The sequence below is a fragment of the Oncorhynchus clarkii genome, chromosome 30 (assembly GCF_045791955.1).
Source record: "Oncorhynchus clarkii lewisi isolate Uvic-CL-2024 chromosome 30, UVic_Ocla_1.0, whole genome shotgun sequence".
Taxonomy (NCBI): domain Eukaryota; kingdom Metazoa; phylum Chordata; class Actinopteri; order Salmoniformes; family Salmonidae; genus Oncorhynchus; species Oncorhynchus clarkii.
Genome location: NC_092176.1, coordinates 15,467,147 through 15,494,383, shown reverse-complemented (window position 1 = coordinate 15,494,383; position 27,237 = coordinate 15,467,147). Strand labels below are relative to the sequence as shown.

The 27,237-nt window shown below is 41.9% G+C and overlaps 1 protein-coding gene and 1 long non-coding RNA gene across 3 annotated transcripts; one reads left to right on the top strand and one right to left on the bottom strand.

The window, feature by feature from the left end:
- Positions 1 to 1,198: 1,198 nt before the first annotated feature.
- Positions 1,199 to 27,056, bottom strand: LOC139389966 (neuronal calcium sensor 1-like). 2 transcript variants are annotated; one of them, XM_071137019.1, is made up of 9 exons: positions 26,852 to 27,056; positions 26,579 to 26,747; positions 15,901 to 15,925; positions 7,329 to 7,467; positions 4,509 to 4,587; positions 3,996 to 4,084; positions 3,800 to 3,877; positions 2,744 to 2,860; positions 1,199 to 2,165 (listed from the first exon to the last, which is right to left on the bottom strand). In XM_071137019.1, the coding sequence occupies exons 2-8, from the start codon at positions 26,640 to 26,642 to the stop codon at positions 2,762 to 2,764; spliced, it is 573 nt and encodes a 190-aa protein (XP_070993120.1). In that variant the 5' UTR covers positions 26,643 to 26,747; positions 26,852 to 27,056; the 3' UTR covers positions 1,199 to 2,165; positions 2,744 to 2,761. The 2 variants fall into 2 exon arrangements, with proteins under 2 accessions (XP_070993120.1, XP_070993119.1); XM_071137018.1 differs by lacking the exons at positions 26,579 to 26,747; positions 26,852 to 27,056 and having other exon boundaries at positions 15,901 to 16,167.
- Positions 10,546 to 15,920, top strand: LOC139389967 (uncharacterized). Its single transcript, XR_011629446.1, has 4 exons — positions 10,546 to 10,717; positions 11,352 to 11,426; positions 13,476 to 13,685; positions 14,135 to 15,920. It is a non-coding gene; the product is annotated as an uncharacterized lncRNA (long non-coding RNA).
- Positions 27,057 to 27,237: the final 181 nt, after the last annotated feature.

Here is a 27,237-nt window from a genome sequence, read left to right as displayed (position 1 = left end):
TCTTATATCTCCTGAATCCAGACCAGTTGGATAAGAATGGACAGACAATGTTAAACAGATTAATGGCCCAGTGGATCTTGCTGAGGGCCTGGCTAGCCTCTACCCAACCACTGTGAGTTTTTCAACCGCACGGGGATGGCACAAATCAGACACCAAGGAAATCTCACTACTTCTTAATGGTCTCTTCTAAGTGTGCTAGTCTGCTGTAGGAATACTTGAAGTTAGGTCAGGACATAAAAACTTACATTGCGAACCTATGGTGTAGCAGTAGATTATGGATTTGAAGTGGAAAGCAACACTAAGGCCTGTATTTACTCATATCTACAGTATGAACTGTCTTAAAGCACTGTTTAATGAACAAGTTACAGTCAATGTAATCCTTAATTCATTATAACAGGGTAATTCATGTTTAAGTTTAACAAGTCTGAATCTCCATTGAACAATTACTTCAACCACTTTCTGGCAGAGTTCTGTTCCTGTATCCATTTTGAATAAACAGGTATTTGAGGGAACTGAGACACATTTCGGAAACAAGTTGAGTTTAGAGAGCTTTGAGGTTGAATTTTCAAAAACAGAATTTCAATCACAGAATGTAAAGGCAGCCATTTAAAGGTCCACTGCAGAAATCGCTCCGACATTTCCTGGTCGCTAAAATTGAAATAGTTCGACCAATTTCAGTTTATGCAACAAAACAAACAAGTATAGTGTAGAGAATCATCATACCATCTTAACCGCTGTAAAATATATTTTCAATAACCCAAAATATTGTATTTTCAGGTGTTTGAAGATGGTGTACAAAACCAAAAGTAAAAGATGCAAAAACTAAACTTACAAACGGGAAGCATAGAAATAGCTTACATAGAACAGGTCTACAGCTTCTTAGACTTAATTTCAATGGGAATAACAGGTCTATAACTCGCATTTCTATGTGAATTTGGTCAGGTTGCCCAGAAAGTTACATATTGCAGCTTTAAAATGCATTTTACTCTGTGCTCTGTGTTGTTCAATGTAAATGACAGCACAGGGGGAAATGATCTTTATCACTTGAGTAAGGCTAAATCAGTGAAGCTGACAAATGCCTAATGGTAAGACTGAAATGACCCGAGACTGAACGGGAAAGGCATCATCACATGCTGGGATTTATGGCTTCTGTTGAACACACAGGACAGACACAAAAAGGACAGGCTCAAACAGACAGCCTGCAAAAATCTTTACAACGAGAATGTATGTCTGTTTGTTCTCAATGGCTGAAGCCTTGTGTATACACAGGGTGGATGGAGTAAGACGACGTCAAAGGAAATAATGAGCCTCAGTTGAGATATGTCAACTGTGAGGAATTACACTGTGTTGCTTGATCATGTCATTTAGAATGTGGCATTGAGACATTACAGTGCCTTAACAGTAGTGCTGATGGGAAACGGAACATACATCCAACACAATAGGAGGCACATAACCCAAACATAATGAATTAAGCCTTACAAATGAAAGCCCCTCCCTGACCACTTACTCCTCAAATAAAAATGTGAAAGACAACCAAGGAAGCGGTTTGTGCAGGAAGCAGGATGAAAAAAAGCATTCCATTAATTAAAACTGATTAAAAAACGATTAAGCTTAATTTCATGTTAATGAACAGCACTCCAACAAACGCAGCAAAGCAACACATAATAACAATACTATTTATAGTATATCCTATATACATGGATTTATAAATAAGTTGATCTCCCTCAACACTCAAAAACAATCAGTGCCTGCTGATGTCTCCTGCTGTAGTCTTTCAGGTAGCCATGTGACAGCTCTCCACGTGTCAGTCACACCACTCTGACTCTGTTGAGCGCCGTTCACAGTTCACACACACCTCAAGGGGTATCCTCCAGTATAGTCCACAAGGAAAAACAACTGCCTTGCTTGTATGTATAAGTTCAGTGTATATTCCCCTCTTGTCCTTTTTTATTTTACATTTTTGTATATCAGAGGGCTCAGAGTTGTTTTCAATGCTTATAGTGCAGATGAATATGTGCAATTGACGGCAGCAGTATTACACAAGTCCTTGCCCTTCTCCTCACCCCACGTCTCCTTCTGGATGGTGCATGGAGGGACGTTGATGCTTGTAGATGCTTTTTTCTCATAGCAGGTGTGATGGCACCATGTTGGACTCATCTGCGAATCTGTAATAATAATCACCATTGAGTTCAATGAAATCAGACATGGACACAAACAGTGCAAGATCCTATTGACAAAAGAGACACAAAACTAACAAGTAAATGCAGTGCTACTTTAAACCCAAGCTGTCCCATGTAAGTGTCTGTATTGAGCTGAAACACACTCTATCACATGTTGAGCAGGACGTCAGCTACAGCAATAATGGGCTGTGGAATACATTAGACAGAGGGGAGGATAGACCAGCTAACTGCCCTTTCTCCTCTCTGAGCACTGCATGGCTGTTTCATTGCCAGCAATCAGCAGAGGGCACTTTAATAATACATAAGGACAAACTGTGGTCTGACAATGGCGGTTTTGCATTGTTTTCAGACCGAGTCTCTGACCTCTACACTATACTGCACTTCGTAAACTGTAGTATTCTCAATAACACACATTGTCATCCTCAGATCAATTGACCACACAATTCCTTGTTTCTCTTATTATAAAACATGATTTTGAATATATCATACAGTATGTACAACCTTATGACATTTCCAATACTTGGGTATTGAATTCAATGCTGCATGATCACTGCTCCACTCACCTTTAAACACTTTAGGCCCTATACCAGCCCATCGTACAGTGACAGTGCCTGCACAATGGAGGGGTCTGCCTTGGAACCCTCCTGAAACTCCTGCAGGGTCAACTTGCCATCAGCATTCTGGAATAAGAACACGGGAGAAGATATAGCACAACGGAACAGCATCTCCATCGCAGATCAGGCCGCTTTAATCTATCTTACCAGCAGGGGGCAAACAAATCATGAGTAAATGTTTTTATTTTTTATTTAACCTTTATTTAACTAGGCAAGTCAGTTAAGAACAAACTATTATTTACAATGATGGCCTACCCCGGCCAAACCCTCCCATAACCCGGACGACGCTGGGCCAATTGCGCTCCGTCCTATGGGACGGCCGGTTGTCATACAGCCTGGGATCGAACCCGGGTCTGTAGTGACGCCTCTAGCACTGCGATGCAATGGCTTAGACCTCTGTGCCACTCCGTCCCCATTAATGTAATATACCAGGGCCTTTTCTACATGGCTTGGCTGATCTAGTTCAGTGCACTTGAATGGTCAGCTCACTTCCCTCCGCCCATACAAATGACTGAGCAACTGATGCTGTGCTCTGAAGCCAGTCCTATCGGCCTGATCCTTGCACTGGGTATGGAACTGACAAACATGCCCAGGCAGGCTCCATCTCATCTTTCACTGAGCCAAGGACGAGGATGGCCTGAGTGAGCTGAGTGGGCATTAGCACTGGGCTGTGGTGGTGGAGGGGGTATCTGTGGTGTTTATAGACTGCAGGAATTGTTAGTGATGCTGGGATGGCTACGGCTAAGAGGTCTAAACTCTAGACGGCCCTCCTCACTGCACTACAGCACAGGGACACAGTAGGAACACAATACACATGGTATTTTCTGTGGAGTTGCTAGTCAGCTCATTACAATAGTACTGCCACTGACTTGAGAAACAAAGTGATCTATACGTTGTACAACTAAGAGCAAAATAGCTATAAACAAATAGTTACATAATTCTATCTTAACCCATGGTGGTGGTTTTGGGTTACTACAGTGTTTTATTTGTGGAATAGAGGTATACCTTGTCCATCATGGAAAAAATACGGTCCACTCTCTTCTCAGGGGTATTCTCTTCTTCTGGTAACTCTACAGTGTTCCCCTGGAACACAAAGGCAAATATATTGTCTTGCAATATTTCAGGTCAATGTAAAATACTGTATGTGAATTCTACCATTAGCCTTTTTGACACTGGAACATTTTGGTATTGTATAACTTACCACCATCAGATATATGGCATCTACAATGTTTAACATCTCATCTCGTGTGACGTAGCCATCGTTATCAAGATCATACAATTTGAAAGCCCCTAAATACAGCAACAAAAAAAACAGATGGTGAAGGCCCAGTACTGATTGTAAATAAAGTAGTTTTGGGATTGTGTACAGGTAGATGGGGATGGATGAATGTATGTAGCCTTGACCTTTTACTCAGGTATTAAACATGAGTGGCTGTATGTGGGGGAGTGGAGTGGGATGAGAGTTTTGAGATAGAATGAACCCCCACAGAGTTAGAACTATTTCTCCCAAATATTTTCTAAAGGTAATCCAAACCCAGGGCCCACATCGTAGGCAACACCATTGAAACAATACTTAAAAATCTCTTATTTGTAGTCTTCTGTGAGCCTGTCTTTTTGTTCTGTACATGCATAACAATACGATCACATATACTCAGGTCCTGTCACTGAAATGTCAACGTGCACTGCCTGATGTGAAGGGGTCATCTCTCCTTACATCTGAGCTTTTCATCCAGTGTCCCCCGCGAAGTCACCGACAGGGCCTGGATGAACTCTGAAAACTCTATGTGTCCATCCTATTCAATAACACACACACACAGAGAGAGAGAGAGAGAGAGGGAGAGAGAGAAAGATATAGAGAGAGAAGGGGGGGGGGGGGTTAGACACAAGGCAAATATCTTCTTTCACACTAACTCCCCTAAACACTTTGTTTGGTCTACTGCTGAAAAGTGGGGCAGACTTGTGCTCCATGTCTGCTGCTATTTCTGCTCTGCACCTGGCTCTCCCGAGGCTAAAGTATGTCAACTCTGGTCATTAGCAAGATGGATGCATGCTGCGAGGTACACTATATATATATAAAAGTATGTGGACACCCCTTCAAATTAGTGGATTCGGCTGTTTCAGCCACACCTGTTGCTGACAGGTGTCTAAAATCGAGCTCACCATGCAATCTCTATAGACAAACACTGTCAGTAGAATGGCCTTACTGAAGAGCCAGTTCGTAAAATTTCTGCCCTGTTAAAGCTGCCTCATTCAACTGTAAGTGCTGTTATTGTGAAGTGGAAACGTCTAGGAGCAACAGCGGTTCAGCCACAAAGTGGTAGGCCACACAAGCTCACAGAACGGGACTGCCGAGTGCTGAAGCGCGTAGCGCGTAAAAACATCAGTCGTCGGTTGCAACACTCACTACCGAGTTTCAAACTGCCTCTGGAAGCAATGTCAGCACAATAACTGTTCGTCGGGAGCTTCATAAAATGGGTTTCCATGATCGAGCAGCCGCACATAAGCCTAAGATCACCAAGCGCAATGCCAAACGTCGACTGGAGTGGTGTAAAGCTCGCCGCATTGGACTCTGGAGCAGTGGGAACATGTTCTCTGGAGTGTTGAGTCGTGCTTCACCATCTGACAGTCCGATGGACAAATCTGGGTTTGGTTGGTTCCAGGAGAACTCTACCTGTCCCAATGCATAGTGCCAACCGTAAAGTTTGGTGGAGGAGAAATAATGGTCTGGGGCTGTTTTTCATGGTTCGGGCTAGGACCCTTAGTTCCAGTGAAGGGAAATCTTAACGCTACAGTATACAATGACGTTCTAGATAATTCTGTGCCTCTAACTTTGTGGAAACAGTTATAGCATGACAATGCCCCCGTGCACAAAGTGAGGTCCATACAGAAATGTTTTTTCGAGATCGGTGTGGAAGAACTTGACTGGCCTGCACAGAGCCCTGACCTCAACCCCATTGAACACCATTGGGATGAATTGGAATGCCGACTGCGAGCCAGGCCTAATCGCCCAACCTCACTAATGCTCTCGCGGCTGAATGAAAGCAAGTTCCCGCAGCAATGTTACAACATTCAGTGGGAAGCCTTCCCAGAAGAGTGGAGGCTGTTATTACAGCATTTATTTTACCTTTATTTAACTAGGCAAGTCAGTTAAGAACAAATTCTTATTTTCAATGGTGGCCTAGGAACAGTGGGTTAACTGCCTGTTCAGGGGCAGAACGACAGATCTGTACCATGTCAGCTCGGGATTCGAACTTGCAACCTTTCGGTTCCTAGTCCAACCACTAGGCTACCCTGCCGCCCATGATTTTGGAATGAGATGTTCCATGAGCATGTGTCCACATACTTTTGGTAAGATCTTTTGGTAGCCTAACTACAGATGGATTAGAATCTACTATTTGCAACAGAAACCATTTGTTTTTCCAAACTTTGTTTTTCCCTTGATTGTATTTTGGAATATTGCGAAACAATCAGCTGTTTGATATTTGCCAAAAATTTGCCAAAATGCAGCGAGCATCCTGACTGTATGCGCTTGTGATTACATACAATACACAGCAATGCCTGCTACTACATGATAATGAGAAGAGGGGAACAAAATATTTATTTTCAAGATACCAGTAGATCTTTTCTGATTTGATTTTCATGAGATATTGTTGTAGGCAAAATTACATCCTAGGATACATACCCCAGACCTGAGCCAGGCCTGCTAAAGGAGAGATATGGGATCTGAGACACAACAACAGCATTTTACGGACTCTCAGACTGATTCTATCTCCACCAGACAAGGGACCAGCCAGCCAGCCAGCTGTTGTAAAACAGACATTGAACTGAAAAATTACACTGATTACAAATACTATTAGAACCACTGCATTCTCTCTAACTACAGGGTGCTTAGCACAAATTAAACTCATAAACATCCGAACCAGTGTGTGGCTATGGCCGCCAGGGGTCATCGACCAGCCTGTGAGGGCTGCTCTTAACAACACAACAGATGACCTTGATAACTAAACGAGGATGCTGCTTTATGAATGATTAATATTGAATATTGATAACATAATGCCAGGCTGCACTAGCATGTTTCATTAACAAGCCACACACACACACAACGTTTGGGGTTCCTCTCAAAGCCTACAGACCATGGGGATGAAACAAGAATTGCAATGCCTTGTTGTGAATTACAAAAACCTTTGTTCAAAGTCCATTTCCCTCTCATTTCCAGGAACCTCTGACATGTGCTTTGTCAACCCATCTCACCTCTGATTGATCCCACAAAAGGGACCCTTTCTGCGCTCAGATTCCACTTCTGATTAGAGACCGTTACACAGTGCTATGACCCTCAAGGCACCACAGAGACTGGAAACTGTTAGATCATCACGGAGTAATCTCACCCATCTACCAGAAACAGCATCCTAAACCTTTTTACTATACAGTATGTACGCATTTACTCCCCTAACATGACAGTGGCTGAAATGTAATTAAAATCACAGAAAAAGCACATGTAATTGTATGGAGGTACAAATAATAAAAACATTTAAACCTTGTTTTCATCAAAGACATTGAAGACAAAAGAAGCAAACTTGGTGGGGTCACCAAAAGGGAAGAACTGCTTGTAGATCTTTTGAAAGCCCACAGCATCCAGCTGACCACTTGGACAGTCCTTAATAAAGCCTTTGTACCTGCAGGAGATGATGATGATGATAATGATGATAATGATGAGAGAGGAAGGCAAAGAGAACACAAGAGAAAGTTAACATGATAGGGATACAATTAGCCTATTGAATATAATGTGAAATTGTTCAATAACACTGAGCTTCAGACGCAGCTCTTAACAGGCAAGCAGCATTGATCTAGTTTAAAACAGCATGTTGTATAAAAAGGTTTAACCCAAAGCTATTTATCTTGCTAGCAGATAAGATAATGTCTCTAATCAAATATAATAGGCAGAGAGAGTTTAATTCAAATCAAATTACTTTCTTGTCTTTTGATAATGTGCATACATGATAAATCAATCTGTGAGCTTCTAGCCTCTAGAGATGAGATGATATGTCCAGAATGACATAACACCACAGCTATTTATAGAACCAATTTCAAGCCTCGTCACTCAAAGGTAGACAGTCTCGTTGTACAACTCAATAAAGAAACAGTGTTATCAGAGTAAAATAACAAGCCTTTAATGGGTCTGTACAGAGAGGGAGACGGAGAGGGAGAAGGAGATTTGAAGAAGGAATCAGAGATGGGTAGGCTAGTTTAAGGTGTATATTTCTCTCTCCATCGCTCTCTGGTAAAATCGTGGGGGTATTATCAGTTTGGTGGACTAAAATGTGCATCCACATGACGTCTGACCCAGTGTTAGACAGTGATGTTCAGAGGTAGACAGGTCTTTTGTGAGTTCCCATAACTTCCCATGTCTCTGTGTGATTGACAACAGACCCAGACTGGTCCTGATGAGGATCTGCTGTAATGAAGGCCAGACTGAGAGGAATGAAGAATGAAGCCAGGACAGATCCTCCCTACACTCACTCCTTCCTTTGGCTCCTCACTCTGAAACTCATATTTTTAATCTGCCTCGCAGATAAAGCACACTCCTGCTAAACCTAGAATAGGACAGACAGACACAGAGAATCTCTAAAGATGGGCTGAGAATTTTTTGAAGAGAAGGCCATAATCCTCCTATTTGCATATCCAGATGTGGAGATATGCAGAGGAAACGAAAGCTCACTGAAGAACAATGAGGAATCAAGTCTAATTGCCGTTCAGCGGGCAGGTAATACAAATCCCAATATGACCCATTTCAAGTTAAATAGATTTTGTCTGACTCATTTGTGAAATTCCCATTGTCTCTGTGAGAGGAAAATCGTTGCAAAAACAGGCTAGTGCAAAAACACACAGGCCTTTAGATTCAATCAGTTGCTTAGTAACTAACCATTGACTAGTAATTGGGCAGGATGATCCCAATCTAACTAAATGTGAAGCATCTTTCTCTAGTTTGATGTGACCCTGGCTAACTCACTAGCATATGTGCAGTTGTGCATGGACATGTAGCCTAGCTCCTAGGCCTTTCAGGATAATTGTGCTTACTCACATGAAAATAGCCTAAACCAGTAGACCAGTGACTTTATGTCATAGTCAGTGAGGCAACCTGGAGATATACTGTACATGACTGGCAGCTTTCTACCAACACGCTGTAATCTGTCATCATGGTGGATGGCTATAAACAGTGTTGTGGACAAGGCTATTTAGCTACTTTCCCTTGTTGTTGTCCAGTTGGCAGGGATACTTGGCTATGTCCCTGTGTTATTGATTGCAGGTGAGCACTAAGCATGCTAATGACATTTCCCCCTGAATAGATTAGCATTGATCAATATGGAGGAGACATTTAACAGTACCAGCATTTATCTAAGAGTTTCGAAAACCCAATCGTAGGCAACAGAGTGACTAGGGTCTGGTTTCAATGACGGACTCTTTAGGCATAGAGGAAATACGTCACTGCCTACGTCACTACTTTATCTGCTTGAACAAAATACTAAATAGTAGCTAGCAAGATGGAGATCACAGAGGTTATTTTTAATGTGTGCATTTCGCAAGTGGCTAGTTTGCATCAACTACCTTAACAAAAACCACTGCAAAGGCAGGCTTTGCTTGCAAACTTTGGTTTTCAATCGCGGCATTCTGGCATGTCTGCCTCGAGATTTTTTGGGAGAGCCCCCAGATGTATTATTATTTTTTCTTATCGACTGAGGCAGTGATGTAGTTCCTCTATGCCAAAAGAGTTCATCATTGAAACCCTAGTCAATGTGTTGCCTAGGGTCGTGTTTAAGAGTCTATTTATCTAACCTTGCTATTTATTCTATGTCTGTCAGTGGCTCCTCCACTAATTACACACCATCTGGCATTTCCCCTGTTTAAATTGCCTCTCATCTTTCACACTCAACCATGGTGATTGCAGCTGATCTTCCATTGAGGAGTCATGCAACGTTTTATGTAAAAGAATGGATGGAAGTCTGACTGACTTGGATGGAGTGCACAGCCAGGGTGTTATTCTGCCCCAGTGCACCCAGGCAGCCCCTGAGACTGGCCGACTCTGTAGCCACGTGCCGAAGCAGAGCCAGCCGAGCGTTGTCTTTCTGCTGCATGTGGACAGGGATGTGGATGAGCCCTTGCTCCCTGACCCTATCAGAGAGGGTAGTGCATCAACACACTGATTGACTGGCTCACGAGGCACTGACTTCTCTCTCGTACAAGGATCAGGTTTTGACACAAAGCCAAGGCAGATGAAATAATGTTAAAGACCTGGCACGTCAGACGGACAGGGAAAGGCAGCATTTACAAAGTGCAATAGGCTACAGTAAATCATCATATGTTGTATAGCTAGATCTAGCCTGGGGGTAAGATGTATGCAACTATTTATCTTTCATCCACTAATTTACTACAAAAATAAAAACAGAATAATCAGGCAGCTCCATCATTATTTTGCTTTGAGATGAGTTGACTGTGTTATAGCATTGCATCGCAGAGGAAATGACCCAATTCCCTGTGTGCTTCAAATTGCTTCAAGAGCTGCTGCCCCTAAACACCAACTAATCCCTTTGAAAACGGCCTGAGGCATCCATTTGAGTGTCAAAATTGACTACAAAGTGTAAAGAGGATAATTTTGGTCATAAAGTCAGTCTCGTCTGAAACGGAGTTTGGATTACAATTATGTATACAAATCATGCACTCTTTTGCCAAGTTCCACGTGCAAATCGCCCCTCTGCCCACTTCGCTTCCCTTTATTCAACGTGGCTCCGTTGTTTCATTGCCCCAAAGCGCTCAAAGGATCACAGATGTTTTAGACTGAAAAACCCTATACAGATTAACTATGCAATGCATGCTTCCACCAGGATGCACATTCAAATGGTTTGCATGCTTTGCGGAAGGAGCGCAGTGGTGAGTATACTGGTAGTCACTAGCTAGGCCATAGACTGCTGGTTATGTATATTTGATAATCATTATCACTGCTAGCTAGATAACGTTAGCCTACATCAATACAACTCGGATTTGCCACCATTTTTTTAAAAGCTAGCTAACATTAGCATTGCTAGCTATTTTTGACGAACTTTGCTAGTAACAATAATGGCAACATTATCATCACTCTAAAGGAAATTTGACGACATAATATGACAACGTTGTTTGCTACTAATTATGTGCCCAATTTAGCGTATTTCCATGCCACTGTAAATTAATGTAATTTAGATGAAACAGTCACATTAGCCTCCAAGGTACAACCCATGACTAGGACACAATTAAATATTGGATGGACCTATGGTAGTACTAGCTAACAACTCATGTCTGACTACAGCAGTGTACTAACTAGCAGCAACCAACTCAAACCAACCCAGGGCCATGACAAAACATGTCACAGTAGGTTGTATGGTGTCACCGTCCTGAATCGAATCCAATCTGGAGCCAATCTGTCAACATCTGTAAAGCATAGAATTAGCTTCCAAACAATATTGTTGTTTCTCGAGCTATGTTTATAATTGAGGGATGATGACAATTGTTGACGCTGTTTTTCTGTTAGACAAAGTGCACAGTTGGGTGTCAGACTTATCGCCTGGTCATGAATGGATGCCGGGACCTACCAGAAGGAGAAAATGTGGGTATCATAACATGTCCAGCAATGTGATTACATTTTTTTTTTTTTTTACTTATTTAACTAGGCAAGTATGTAAGAACAAATTCTTATTTACAATGACGGCCTACCCCGGGCCGAACACTAACCAGGACAGCGCTGGGCCAATTGTGAGCCGCCCTATGGGACTCCCAATCATGGCCGGTTGTGATACAGACTGGAATCGAACCAGAGTCTGTAGTGACGCCTCTAGCACTGAGATGCAGTACATTAGACCGCAGCGCCACTCTGGAACCCAAATGGTTTAGTGACCTAACAAAATATTTGAATTCACTGTTTACTTGCAATTTTCACAGCTTGTCAAGCAAAACTTCAGAGTAAAAGTGTCATGCGACACAAGTACCCTTGTGACACCTCCATTGTTTCATTTTTAAATTTGAGTCATTTAGCAGGCTCTCTTATCCAGAGTGATTTATAGCTAGTGCATTCATCTTAAGACAACTAGGTGGAACAACCACATATCACATGCATAGTAAGTACACTTTTCCCCAATTAAAGTACTTCTCAGCAAAGTCAGAGCTAGAAAGGGGGCAGTCAAGTGCAAGTGTTGCTTCAGGAATTATATTTTAATAATTTATTTTGGGGGGAGGGTTGAGATGAGGAGGGGTATTATTTAAGATACTCTTTGAAGAGGTAGGTTTTCAGGTGATTTTGGAAGATGGGCAGGGACTCTGCTGTCCTAGCTTCAGCGGGAACCTGGTTCCACCATTGGATTGCCAAGACAGAGAAGAGCTTGGGCTGAGCAGGAGCTGCCCTCCTGTAGGGGTGGAGGGCCAAGAGACCAGAGGTGGCAGAGCAGAGTGATTGGTTTTGGGTGTAAGGTTTGAGCATAGCCTGAAGGTAGGGAAGGGCAGTTCCTCTTGCTGCTAGTCAACAACGAGTTGCAGTAGTCCAGACAGGAGATGACAAGTGCCTGGATTAAGACCTGCTCCGCTTCCTGTGTAATGTAGGGTCGTACTCTATGGACGTAGTAGAGCATGAACCTGCAGGAGCGAGTCACTGCTTTGATGTTTGCAGAGATAGACAGGGTGTTGTCCAGGGTCAAGCCAAGGTTATTTGCACTCTGGAAGGGCGACACTGTGGAGTTGTCAACCGTGATGGAGAGGACTTTTAGCGGGCAGGCTTTCCCTGAGAGGAAGAGCAGCTCCGTCTTGTTGAGGTAAAGCTTGAGGTGGTGGGGGCGACATTCAAGCTGAGATATCTGCCAGGCACGCAGTGATGCATGTTGCCATGGGTTTCAGAAGAGGGGAAGGATAAAAGTAGTTGAGTGTCATCCGCAGGAGAGACCATGTGAGTAAATGATGGAAACGAGTTGCTTGGTGTATAGAGCGAAGAGAAGAGGACCTAGAACCAAGTCCTGGGGGACACCAGTAGTGAGAGTCTGTGGTGCGGACACAGATCCTCTCCATGTCACCTGGTCAGAGCGGCCTGCCAGGTAGGATGCAATCCAAAAAGTGTGCGGAGCCTGAGAAGCCCAGCCATGAGTGGGGGGAGAGGAGGATCTGATGGTTTGTGGTGTCGAAGGCAGCGGATAGGTCTAGGAGGATGAGGAGAGAGTCAGCTTTGCAGTGCAGAGAGCCTTCGTGATGCAGAGAAGAGCAATCTCTGTTGAGTGACCCACCTTGACTGGTTAGGGTCAAGAAGATCGTTCTGATAGAGGTAACGAAAAAGTTGATCAGAGACCGCATTCTCAAGTGTTTTGGGAAAAAGAGAAAGTCGTTTTTGACATCAGTCTCCCTCAACTCCTATCAAAAGGACACGACATGAGGCCTCTGATAGTGACCAGAGTTACTGCCCTGATAACGCAGACGGCTTCATCATCAACAACAGATAATGTTTATGTGAAAAGTTGCATTGAAAAATCCCTGGCTTGATAAAATAGTAGGCTAATTCCCCAGCCAAGCATATACAACGGATATAGAGTTATTTTGGTTGTGAAGTGCATTAGCAAAAAGCTTTGTCCTTTAGAACAAAATGCAATTTGCCACCACCTCATAAGATTGTCTTCTGCAGTTGTTTGAGAGATGTTCAGTTTGCTGCCAAACATGCAGCACAGAGAAGACCAGCAAGGGGGCCCTCATCACCATCATGAAGACATGTCCTCACTGTAAGCATTTCTATGAATGGAACAGTCAGACACATTTTGGCAAGTATGCGGCCAGCAACCTTCACCTGTCAGCGGAAACAGCTTCTACAGGCTCATCATTTGTACAAATACAGAAGGTAAGCCACTTCAGCACTTTGATACATTTGATAACCCAATTGTGAAACAGAATTTATGTAAACTGACATTATTTGTTGCTTATTTACTACTTCTTAGATGCATATAATGTTTAGGGCATTATGTAGTCTGGTGGAACCAGCCTGATCGCTGTGTTGACCATTCTATTTCACTTCACATTTTATGATATCTGAAGTGAAATAGAAAGGTGATCACATCGATAAGGTTGGTTTCACCAGGCTAATCATAACCAATATTGATAATGTAATCCGTGCTCTGTGTGTGTGCGACTGACCAGTATCTTTGATAAGGGGCTAGGAGCTGATCTACGCTGCTATGCCCATCAATGGGGCGCTAGCAAAGACCTCACCTCCAGTCTCACCACTTGCCTGCTCACGAACGGTCGTCGATGGGGAGGCAATCACAGTCACTGTTCTATATGTGTTCACAGATTCATGAGGACATAGACAAACACTATCCAGGTTAGACTTCCACACGCCATTCCCCCAGGGGGCAGCAGCAACCTTTGAGCCTGGTTGGTAAGCATATCAGGTTATTTGTAGCTCAGTTGGTAGAGCAGGGTGCTTGTAATGCCAGGGTAGCGGGTTCTATTCCCAGGACCACCCATATGTAAAATGTATGCAATCATGACTAAGTTGCTTAAAAGCGTCTGCTAAATGGCATATACACTGAGTGTACAAAACAATAACACCTTCCTAATATTGACTTGCACCCCCCTTTTTTCCTTCAGAACAGCCTCAATTCATTGGGGCATGGCCTCTACAAGGTGTCTCAAGCATTCCATAGAGATGCTGGCCCATGTTGACTCCAATGCTTCCCATAGTTGTGTCAAGTTGGCTGGATGTCCTTTGAGTGGCGGACCATTCTTGATACACACTGGAAACTGTTGTGTGAAAAATCCAGCAGCGTTGCAGTTCTTGACACAAACCAGTGCCTGCTACCATACCCCATTCAAAGGCACTTAAATATTTTGTCTTGCCCATTCACTCTCTGAATGGCACACATACACAATCCATGTCTCAATTGTTTCAAGGCTTAAAAATCATTCTTTAACCTTTTTCCTTCCCTTCATCCACACTGATTAAAATGGATTTAACAAGTGACATCAATAAGGGATCATAGCTTTTACCTGGAATCACCAGGTCAGTCTTTGTCATGGAAAGAGCAGGTATTCATAATGTTTTGTACACTTAGTATATATTATATTTAATTGGGGTGATTGTTATTTTTTATTTTATTTTTTATTATATGTGTACTTGTTTGACATTTTACTGCATTGTTAGGAGCTAGTAACCTAAGCATTTTGCTGCTCCCACTATAACATGTGTACATGGTAATACCCTCTCTGAAACACATTTAAGGTGCAATCTGGTGATACACCCACAATCTCATGGAGGGAATGCTATGAGCTATAGTAACACAAAAGAGTGTAGAATGCTCTTTGCACCTTGCGATTTTGTTTTGTTATCAGAAGGCTCTCTTGAAAATAGCCCCAGAAGGCTTGGGAGGCGCAGGGATTAGATCACGGAGGTGTTTGTATCAGTGTTATCAGACAGACTCCAAAGTCACTCTGTCTCACTATTATCAGGCTTCAAAGTCATTCTATTTTCAGAACTCATCTGTCTCCAAGGCAATGTGTGAGAAATGAACTTTGCAGTAGAACTATACTATCTAGCCTACTTAAATACTTTCCCCATGGATTTCACCTCAGAAGCAATATCTGTGTGTCAAAGATCTATTAAATTGAGGATTTAATCAGAGGGCTATATAAAGTGAAATACTCCCTCTGTAGAAAAGCCTTAATACCCAGCTGCAGAGTTGGAGCATCAGTCAGACATGAGTCAACAACTCAGGAAGCTCCTGGCCACCAGCCCAGCCAGCTCACACCCTAGTCACTGCTCTCAGCCCCCAGAGCAGCAGATCTACACTCCAGGTTCAGACCAGTCATAGTGACCCTGTAGACTGAAGTCAGCCTTTAGCTGGCCCCTGGAGCACCTGGCATTAACACAAGAACATCTGCCAAATGTAGTAGACAGCAGATGTTGCAGGTGACTCAGTCAATCTCACCCACATGGGCAGCTACAGTTCTATTTGAAGACTAGGGGTAATGCATAGGTTAGAAGAATCTGAGTTTTGGGAGAAAAAAAGGGTAGAGCAGGAGGAGATTTGGAGGGTCATTTAAAATGATGTACTTACCACTGTTGCACCTCTTTCTCTGTAACTGTAAGAAAAAAAGAAACTGTTTTTAGCAAGAGACAAACTAATGTACTATGTATCAGACCATGAAGGTGACTTGGCAAATCCATTGGCAGGTGAAAATCACTGATTCCCATGACTGTACAGGTTGGACTGACAGTATATCTGGCTTAATAGTGCTGCCTATTTAAATTATGATTGCACTGGGGTTTTTCAATTTGCAACCACCCTGAGGAATAATGTGTAATTCCGTACATATTGTTAACAAACCGAATGATTCATTACACCTGAAGCTATGGAATTCACTAATCTGCTGTATTGCTCCCAAGGACCACATCATTATTATTATTTCAAAGGTCAATTTAGCACATTGTGTGAGAGAGAGAGGTCACCCAGCAGGAAGGTGAGTGGCTTGGGTAACGAGACATGTTATCATGCCCACACAAGCAGCATTATTATCTGCCAGTATCTAATCAACCACTCCCTCATGGTTCTCCTTTCACAATCTGAACCCTGGGGCATACTCTCTAAAACAAGGGCTGAAAACCTGGTGGTCCTGTGACGGCGTTCTGAAGGTACACTGCTCATAGCAGTGGTTCTTCGGACAGACAGGTAGCTTTCTCTATACAGGATGCTACTTAAGGCACTACACACAATACAACAAACTAAATGTTCATGGGCTATATTTTGCTGTTCCCTCTGCCACAGGTCATAATGTTGTCACCATAATCTTGGTTGGATAAAAAAAAAAAAACTTGTATATAGAATCCTGCAAGACTTTATCCAGTCTGTGGAGGGAATAATTCAAAGGTTTGAATAGTCACAACTATCATATTACCTGAACCTTACACAGTGAATGTGCAAAGGTCATGTCCAGGCATACCTGTAACCTTCAAGTACAAGCTCATGCCAGTGAGTGAATGAGTTCCCAGTGGATAGGGAGAGGGATGATATAATTGAGAGTGGGTGTCCGCCTTTCCTCCTACACGCTCAAACAAATATCCTTTGGGAAAAGATTGCCTCATTTTAAAGACCAAAAAAAAGAAAGAAACCGGTCTCTTCATTTTCCTCTTTCATTCAACAGTAACCTAGACAGTGCCATTTCACCACTAAGTAGTTAATTCAACATTTTAATGAAGCTTGTCATGTAGAGCAAGGATAGGCTATTTATTTACATTGCCTGATGCAGTGTTGTTTTCTTGGGTGTTTTGCTTAATAAATACAGGTAACTGCCAAAATAAAGTGTCTTAATAGGGCGTTGCTTCAATACACCTTGGCAAATATTCTAGAAGTGTCTGTAACTCTATTGGAGGGATGTGACACCATTCTTCCACGAAAAATTCCATAATTTGATGTTTTGTTGATGATAGTGGTGGAAAACGCTGTCTCAGGCACTGCTCTAGAATCTCCCATAAGTGTTCAATTGGGTTGAGATCTGGTGACAATTTCATTGTAGAAAAACCTAACTTGTTTGAATAAAACAAAAAATATGTTGATTTAGTTTTTACATAAATCATAAAAATGGAATACTAGTTTACGTTTACATTAAACTATAATATTTATAAAAACACTGTCTGTGGACGTGTCTCAACACTTTCAAGTTCCCGTAAAAACTCCAACCAGTTTTTAAATAAAATGTTATGGGTGAATAACACAAGTTAAGCACAAGTTAATTTATTCACTTATATATGCCTTCAGAATGAGGTTCTTATTCTCAAACAACCCCTTTACCCCACTTGGCCTTCTCATGATCAAAATGGCAAAAAATCTCAAATTGAGAGAGAAGTCAGAGAACCATTAACTTACCAACATGGTGGAATGAATGGGCTTTAGTGATGTGGTCAATTGTTTGCTGACTCATAATAATCTGTCTTTATTATTTGCAGATTGAGTTTAGGAGGTAACATTATCGAAACACAAATTTCTCATTACCACAGCATTTTTAGGTCCGTTTCGGAAATGAGAACCTTAATGTGGATGTGCTGTTTTGGTAACTTTCTTTATTTACTAGGACCACTACTTAAATCGGAAGGTCCTGAACAGTCATTCTGAAAAGTACTTTTTCTCTCATGGCAAACTAACAGGAAGTTTGAAAAGACATGTTGAGTTGGCAGGGAGCTTATTGTAAGTATCTTTGCCATAGATGAATAGAGTTTTGCTGAAATCCTAGTCAAATTTTGGCACCTGTAAGAGTAGCTATCTAGCTATATAAACCACGCCCCTCTGGAAACACGTTTTCTCCAATGTTGATTACAAGGGAGTACTTATTTAAATTAAGTAAGAGGATATCATGTTACCATTGGTGTATTTAAATGAGAGTAAAGGTGATGTCACCTTGTCCCCTCAATAATGAATCTACTAAGTGTTTGACATGGGGGAGGGGACCAGTAACTTTATGATCAAATGTTATCAATGTAGAAGCATGTCATTTTTCATACTTTGGTCATAATACTTTGATCTGGTTTCCTTCAAATACCATCTAATTTCATGGAAAACATTTTTATAAAAACAGTTATTTGATTAAGTAGGGTTTATCAAGAAATATGGGGTGTATAAACTCCATTTAATTTTCTTTACGCAATAAATCGACAGTTAGTGTTCCAGCAAAGATCAACCCCACTAATTAAAGGAGGATATCCTCCATTTTGACTTGTGTACCTGTTTTCACACTTACCTATATTGTTGTTGGATATCCCAAGTTTTTGGTCCATATCTCATATTGTGTTATGCCGTTTGCCCATAGGATCTTATTCAACCCAGATATACATCTAAAATACCTTATAATCAAAAATATCCACGTCTTAATATAACAATCACACCAATATTACCAGTAAAGATAAAGATAAATAGTAAAAATAAAATGTGGCCACTTTTGACTTTTTAAAAATACATGCATGTAATTACAGTACATATATCTATACTGAAATAAGGGTTATTTTTGTCACTTGCATTAAGATCAGTAATTGTTGCATTACAACAAGTCATTTGGGATTAACAATGACACACTTTGATATATTGAGTTACTGAATCTCTGAGATGGGCTAGCTGACAACGTCATGAATACGATGTGCGCGCCTACATTGGGAAGAAGTCAACGTGTTGTTGTGATTCTGGATGGCCAGATTGCTAGAAAGAATTACAAGAAACTGCCATGTGGGGAATTGTAAGTGGCTAATTTCAGCTCATTTCATCTTGTTCTTGATACTATGTCTTGTTTTGAGGTGTTTTGACTGATTTCATGTCAATGCTAATATGGCTAAAATTCACTAGCTAGCTAACCAACAACTGTAACAATGCATTTGAGAGACAACAAGTGCTCATTGTGAAAATGTATTTGTTTTCAATAAACATTGGAGATGAAATATAGCATACATGTTGTCAACCATCTAAGTCAACCATGTCTGTTTTGCTCCATAGTTGTGTACACACGTTTTGTGGCTAAACAACCAACCCGTCTATAGAGATCAGTCGTTTTTCAATGGCAAACTATGTAACACTAACACCATGCAACACTCACTAACACTATGCAACATTCAGGAGTCTAGGCGCAATTTCGATTTTGGCCACTAGATGGCAGTAGTGTATGCACAACGTTTTAGACGATTCCAATGAACAGCATTGCATTACTGTTCAAAATGTTGAATCCAGTCTGCCCAAATGTGCCGAATTAGTAAACTGATACATTTTCTTATTAAAAAATAAATAAATAAATGTACCCCCTTTTTCTCCCCAATTTCATGGTATCCAATTGTTTAGTAGTTACTGTGTTGTTGCTACAACTCCCGCACGAACTCGGGAGAGGCGAAGGTCATGCGTCCTCCGAAACACAACACAACCAAGCCGCACTGCTTCTTAACACAGCGCACATCCAACCCTGCAGCCAGCCGCACCAATGTGTCGGAGGAAACACCGTATACCTAGTGACCTGACTGAAATCCTGCAGCGACCGCAAGGTCCCCCTGCTCAAGAAAGCACATATACAGTGGGGCAAAAAAGTATTTAGTCAGCCACCAATTGTGCAAGTTCTCCCACTTAAAACGATGAGAGAGGCCTGTAATTTTCATCATAGGTCCACGTCAACTATGACAGACAAAATGAGAAAAAAAATCCAGAAAATCACATTGTAGGATTTTTAATGAATTTATTTGCAAATTATGGTGGAAAATAAGTATTTGGTCAGTAACAAAAGTTTATCTCAATACTTTGTTATATACTCTTTGTTGGCAATGACAGAGGTCAAACGTTTTCTGTAAGTCTTCACAAGGTTTTCACACACTGTTGCTGGTATTTTGGCCCATTCCTCCATGCAGATCTCCTCTAGAGCAGTGATGTTTTGGGGCTGTTGCTGGGCAACACAGACTTTCAACTCCCTCCAAAGATTTTCTATGGGGTTGAGATCTGGAGACTGGCTAGGCCACTCCAGGACCTTGAAATGCTTCTTACGAAGCCACTCCTTCGTTGCCCGGGTGGTGTGTTTGGGATCATTGTCATGCTGAAAGACCCAGCCACGTTTCATCTTCAATGCCCTTGCTGATGGAAGGAGGTTTTCACTCAAAATTTCACGATACATGGCCCCATTCATTCTTTCCTTTACACGGATCAGTCGTCCTGGTCCCTTTGCAGAAAAACAGCCCCAAAGCATGATGTTACCACCCCCATGCTTCACATGTTTTTTGGATGCAACTCAGCATTCTTTGTCCTCCAAACATGACGAGTTGAGTTTTTACCAAAAAGTTATATTTTGGTTTCATCTGACCATATGACATTCTCCCAATCTTCTTCTGGATCATCCAAATGCTCTCTAGCAAACTTCAGACGGGCATGGACATGTACTGGCTTAAGCAGGGGGACACGTCTGGCACTGCAGGATTTGAGTCCCTGGCGGCGTAGTGTGTTACTGATGGTAGGCTTTGTTACTTTGGTCCCAGCTCTCTGCAGGTCATTCACTAGGTCCCCCGTGTGGTTCTGGGATTTTTGCTCACCGTTCTTGTGATCATTTTGAGATCTTGCGTGGAGCCCCAGATCAAGGGAGATTATCAGTGGTCTTGTATGTCTTCCATTTCCTAATAATTGCTCCCACAGTTGATTTCTTCAAACCAAGCTGCTTACCTATTGCAGATTCAGTCTTCCCAGCCTGGTGCAGGTCTACAATTTTGTTTCTGGTGTCCATTGACAGCTCTTTGGTCTTGGCCATAGTGGAGTTTGGAGTGTGACTCTTTGAGGTTGTCGACAGGTGTCTTTTATACTGATAACAAGTTCAAACAGGTGCCATTAATACAGGTAACGAGTGGAAGACAGAGGAGCCTCTTAAAGAAGAAGTTACAGGTCTGTGAGAGCCAGAAATCTTGCTTGTTTGTAGGTGACCAACTACTTATTTTCCACGATAATTTGCAAATAAATTCATAAAAAATCCTACAATGTGATTTTCTGGAATAGTTTTTCTCATTTTGTCTGTCATAGTTGAAGTGTACCAATTATGAAAATTACCGGTCTCTCTCATCTTTTTAAGTGGGAGAACGTGCACAATTGGTGGCTGACTAAATACTTTTTTGCCCCACTGTACATGCCCGTCTGAAGTTTGCCAATGAACATCTGAATGATTCAAAGGACAACTGGGTGAAAGTGTTGTGGTCAGATGAGACCAAAATGGAGCTCTTTGGCATCAAATCAACTCGCCGTGTTTGGAGGAGGAGGAATGCTGCCTATGACCCCAAGAACACCATCCCCATCGTCAAACATTCAGGTGGAAACATTATGCTTTGGGGGTGTTTTTCTGCTAAGGGGACAGGACAACTTCACCGCATCAAAGAGACGATGGACGGGGCCATGTACCATCAAATCTTGGGTGAGAACCTCCTTCCCTCAGCCAGGGCATTGTAAATGGGTCGTGGATGGGTATTCCAGCATGACAATGACCCAAAACACACAGCCAAGGCAACAAATGAGTGGCTCAAGAAGAAGCACATTAAGTTCCTGGAGTGGCCTAGCCTGTCTCCAGACCTTAATCACATAGAACATCTGTGGAGGGAGCTAATGGTTCGAGTTGCCAAACGTCAGCCTCGAAACCTTACTGACTTGGAGAAGATCTGCAAAGATGAGTGGGACAAAATCCCACTCATCAATCCCACTCATCAATCCTCAATCCTGAGATGTGTGCAAACCTGGTGGCCAACTACAAGAAACGTCTGACCTCTGTGATTGCCAACAAGGGTTTTGCCACCAAGTACTAAGTCATGTTTTGCAGAGGGGTCAAATACTTATTTCCCTCATTAAAAGGCAAATCAATTTATAACATTTTTGACATGCGTTTTTCTGGATTTTGTTGTTGTTATTCTGTCTCTCACTGTTCAAATAAACCTACCATTAAAATTATAGACGGATCATTTCGTTGTCAGTGGGCAAACATACAAAATCAGCAGGGGATCAAATACTTTTTTCCCTCACTGTACATCCCTGCTTTGCTCAGCGCTTCATAGAGAATTATCATGTGACACATTCATAAATTACAGAGTCAATCTCACGAATGTCGGGCAAGCCATTAAATTGGCCTCAAAAGTCAATGCCGTCCAAAAATCTAGGCAATTCACCATGGCTGAGATTTAATCAAGTTTGATTATGTAACTCAGTCAAAGGCAATGGGCAGTAATACAATCAGCCTATGAGGAGGGAGGAGAGCAGTGAGGTCAGGGCTAGCAGCTCACTTGCCCTGCAGGCCTACTCACATCCAGCTTGCACTCTGTCAGTATCAACTGCTGAGCTGAGTCTGACGGCTAACAAAAACACCTATTACATCCTCAGGTTATTTGACTGGGATTCCTCTTTCCATATGATATCAGACCAGTCATTTGGAAAACCATTTAGACTTGTTTAGGTTTAGGTACAGTAGGCTAAACTGTGGCACCCTACATTAAAATATGGGTATGTTTTAAGCCATAACATGCAATATTAAATGCTTGTTAAATTGGCAAATTGAAATAGCTAATAGAAAAAGTAGGAAAGCAGAGGAAGTATCTCTGCTTTCTGCCCGCACAACCAAACGTGTAAGACTGGTATAATTATAGATAGGCTTTTCCTTTGAAGTGTCAAAAGAGAATGTCTCAAACTTGACATTGGATCAAAGTGAGGTTGGCAATAGGAGTAAAAACGTTGCTTATGAGATTTACTTGACTGGCTGTCAAATTACCTTAGATGCACCAAAAAAACACAATCTCCAGAACTGCATCCTAAAATTGTTAACGCACAGACGGTGCTCCTCCTCTAATTTGGGTGTGTGCCATGGACAGGACAGTAGGGTAAGCCAGCTTCTTTTAATCTTTTATTATGGCACTGAAAACAGCCCTACAACTTCCTGGGCTCAAAATTGATCACTGAAAACAACTTCCAATGAGAAAAGATGAAAGGATATGATTTACAAGTCAGAGGAATAATATTTAAGCCTCTCAACAGGACAGGGAGAAGAAGAATCAGAAAGAAAAGGAGATGGAATGAGGGGAGAAATGAAAAGGGGTCTAAATTAGATGAGAGCGGGGTAAGGGAGTGGACATGCTGGGAGAAAAGGCTGGGTGCCCCTCTGTGCAAAGCTAAGGAGATGAGATCCTAATTATACTGTTCCATTCCCTGCTCAAATAGGGCAATTAGGGGATGTGGAGGGAGAGAGAGAGAGAAAACAGAAAAGAGAGAGCTGGATAAAGGAGAGCAGCAAACAGCCCATCCCAGCACGAAGCCCAATCTTCCTCAGCACTTCAATCTCCTGCCACAGCAGCCTTCCCTGGTTGTGGTGTGGTGAAGCCCACCGCGTGAACAGAACTGTCATTAGGCAGCCATTGGCTGTCAACTCCCACCCAACACCTGGCATGCAATGCTACAAGCTAACCACCACCCCACTAAACTCAATACTGTGTGCACAAATGTAATGTTTCAACTCTTGTCTTCTAAATGCTGAAGGAACAAAAAGCAATATTTATTTGCAAAATGGACTGCTTCATTTAAATGGCTACAGTTGAAGTCGGAAGTATACATACACTTATGTTGGAGTCATTAAAACTCATTTTTAAACCACTCCACAAATTTCTTGTTAACAAACTATAGTTTTGGCAAGTCGGTTAGGACATCTACTTTGTGAATGACACAAGTAATTTTTCCAACAATTGTTTACAGACAAGATTATTTCACTTGTAATTCACTGTATCACAATTCCAGTGGGTCAGAAGTTCACATACACTAAGTTGACTGTGCCTTTAAACAGCTTGGAAAATTCCAGAAAACGATGTCATGGCTTTAGAAGCTTCTGATAGACTAATTGACATAATTTGAGTCAATTGTAGGTGTACCTGTGGATGTATTTCAAGGCCTACCTTCAGACTCAGTGCCTCTTTGTTTGACATCATGGAAAAATCAAAAGAAATCAGCCAAGACGTCAGAAAATAAATTGTAGACCTCCACAACTCTGGTTCATTCTTGGGAGTAATTTCCAAACGCCTGAAGGTACCACGTTCATCTGTACAAATAATAGTACGCAAGTATAAACACCATGGGACCACGCAGCCGTCATACCGCTCACGAAGGAGACGCATTCTGTCTCCTAGAGATGAACGTCCTTTGGTGCGAAAAGTTCAAATCAATCCCAGAACAACAGCAAAGGACCTTCTGAAGATGCTGGAGGAAACGGGTACAAAAGTATCTATATCCACAGTAAAACGAGTCCTATATCAACATAATCTGAAAGGCCGCTCAGCAAGGAAGAAGCCACTGCTCCAAAACCACCATAAAAAAGCCAGACTACAGTTTGCAACTGCACATGGGGACAAAGATTGTACTTTTTGGAGAAATGTCCTCTGGTCTGATGAAACAAAAATAGAACTGTTTGGCCATTATGGCCATTGTTATGTTTGGAGGAAAAAGGGGGAAGCTTGCGAGCCAAAGAACACCATCCCAACCGTGAAGCACGGGGTGGCAGCATCATGTTGTGGGGGTGCTTTGATGCAGGAGGGACTTATACTTCACAAAATAGATGGCATCATGAGGGAGGAAAATTATGTGGATATATTGAAGCAACATCTCAATACATCAGTCAGGAAGTTGAAGCTTGGTCGTAAATGGGTCTTCCAAATAGACAATGACCCCAAGCATACTTCCAAAGTTGTGGAAAAATGGCTTAAGGACAACAAAGTCAAGGTAATGGAATGGCCAATACAAAGTCCTGACCTCAACCCTATAGAACATTTGTATGTAAACTTCTGACCCACTGGGAATGTGATGAAAGAAATAAAAGCTGAAATAAATAATTCTCTCTACTATTATTCTGACATTTCACATTCTTAAAATAAAGTGGTGATCCTAACTGACCTAAGACAGGACATTTTTACTAGGATTAAATGTCAGGAATTGTGAAAAACTGAGTTTAAATGTATTTGGCTAAGGTGTATGTAAACATCTGACTTCAACTGTATGTGGATATGTTCATTCTGTGATTAGAGATGCTAATTAACATAATTGTGATTATCTTGTTATTGATGCAAATGCCTCCAGTCCCCTTTGCCTGACTTAGGCTAAGTGACCTATTGCACACAATGAAAATAGTGTTATTTTGCCTGCTACTTGAAGACCATTGCCTAAATGTGCATACACTAATGGCAATGTATGAAGGCTCCATCAAGCCCATATTTGCTAACTTTTGGCAAACCACCACCAGCTTGATTGCTGATCCAAAGTCTTAACTCCATCTGCATATTCATATATCTCTCCTTCCCAGTGGACTGTTTCCAAAGACCTGAACTAATCACAATTTGTGACACCATAGAAATATTTATGCAAGCCAAAAATATGAAGCCTAGGCTATATCCACAGAGGAGATGACAGTTAAAGGCCCATGGCAGTAAAATTTGTTTTCCTATGTTTTTTATCATATTGTAACAGCTGATGAAACAAATACTGTAAAAGTGTGAAAAATGTGATCAGTGTTATTTCCTGATAGTTGCTTGTTAAAAATACAATCTACACAGGACCTTCTAATCAGCAGGTTTGCATGGGCTGGAGTTTCCATGGTGACATCACCATGCGGTTCCAAACCTCTCTGCCAATAACAGCTAGTTTTCAGTTTTCCCTCCCCACGTAGACCACTCCCAGACAGTCATAGCAAAATTCTTGCTTGAAAAATAGTTTTTTAAAAAGCTGTTTCTGCCCATGTTAATATACATCTCTCCCTCTTGACAGCTGAGATAAGGGGGTGGGTAAAAAAAATACAATGAACAGGGCTCAGTAAGGTACGTAATTGTTACCCAGACATGATTTAATATTGATATAAAATGGCTGCATTGGGCCTTTAATTTGTGCTGTTGTTTCTGAGGATTAAGAGAAACAGAAGCCTAGATGTCTTATACAGGCTACATGGAAACCAGGTCATGTGAGGTACACATTTAGTATTTTATTCAATATTGTTCATCATAAAATGCACTAGAAAATTCACCAGCACTAAATCAGACTTGGTTCAGTGCTCTTATAGTGCTGTTTTAATGCTGTTACATAGTTATGAAATAGGCATGTATTATGTATAGGTTATTTATTCATCCATTTTACAATGATTTTGTTCTCCCAACATAAAATATTTGCATTTTATACAATCCACATCCTATCTCAGTCCAGTTGAAAAAAGATAGAACATTAAAAAAAGGACACTCACAGTAGGTCTTCCTGGTGAGTTCCTCCACCACCTCCTGCTTGAGCTTGCTGTTTGATTTTCCCATGGTTGGTACCTTTGTCCTCACTGCCTTGGGTTACTCCTCCACGCCTCCTCCAGCTCCACCTTGACACACACTGAACACCCCTCTCAGTCTACTCCTCAGTCCTCGCTGGTCAAACAGATGCAAATATGGGCCAGTTAAAGAAAGCAATGCAATTATAACACTGAAATAAGAGAACAGTAAACTCTGGCAGATAATTTAACTCCACCCACCAGGCTTCTGTTCAGTGCAGTCCACTCTGGATGTGGCCAAGATGTGCCCAGACTTCAGCACTCCAGGGCAATCACTCCAACCCCAGGGGCTCAGCACTGAATAATGGGAGACTGTTGATTCAGAGTCTGAGTGCTCGCCTCCCCTTTCTTTAGGATGTTCAGTGGGCGAGAGTGACGTTGTGATGTGTTGCTACCTTTGTCCTTGGTTACAGGAGTCACTCAGTCTCTGGGTTGTGTGTACACACTCCCTCACACTCAGCTCAATGTTCCTTTCACCCCTCCTTTTCCTCCTTTATCTTCCTCCCACCCTCTTTTCCCACCACTGTCTCTGTGGCTGCGGGTAACTTATAAGAGAATCCTCCCTCTTGACAGCTGAGATAAGGGGG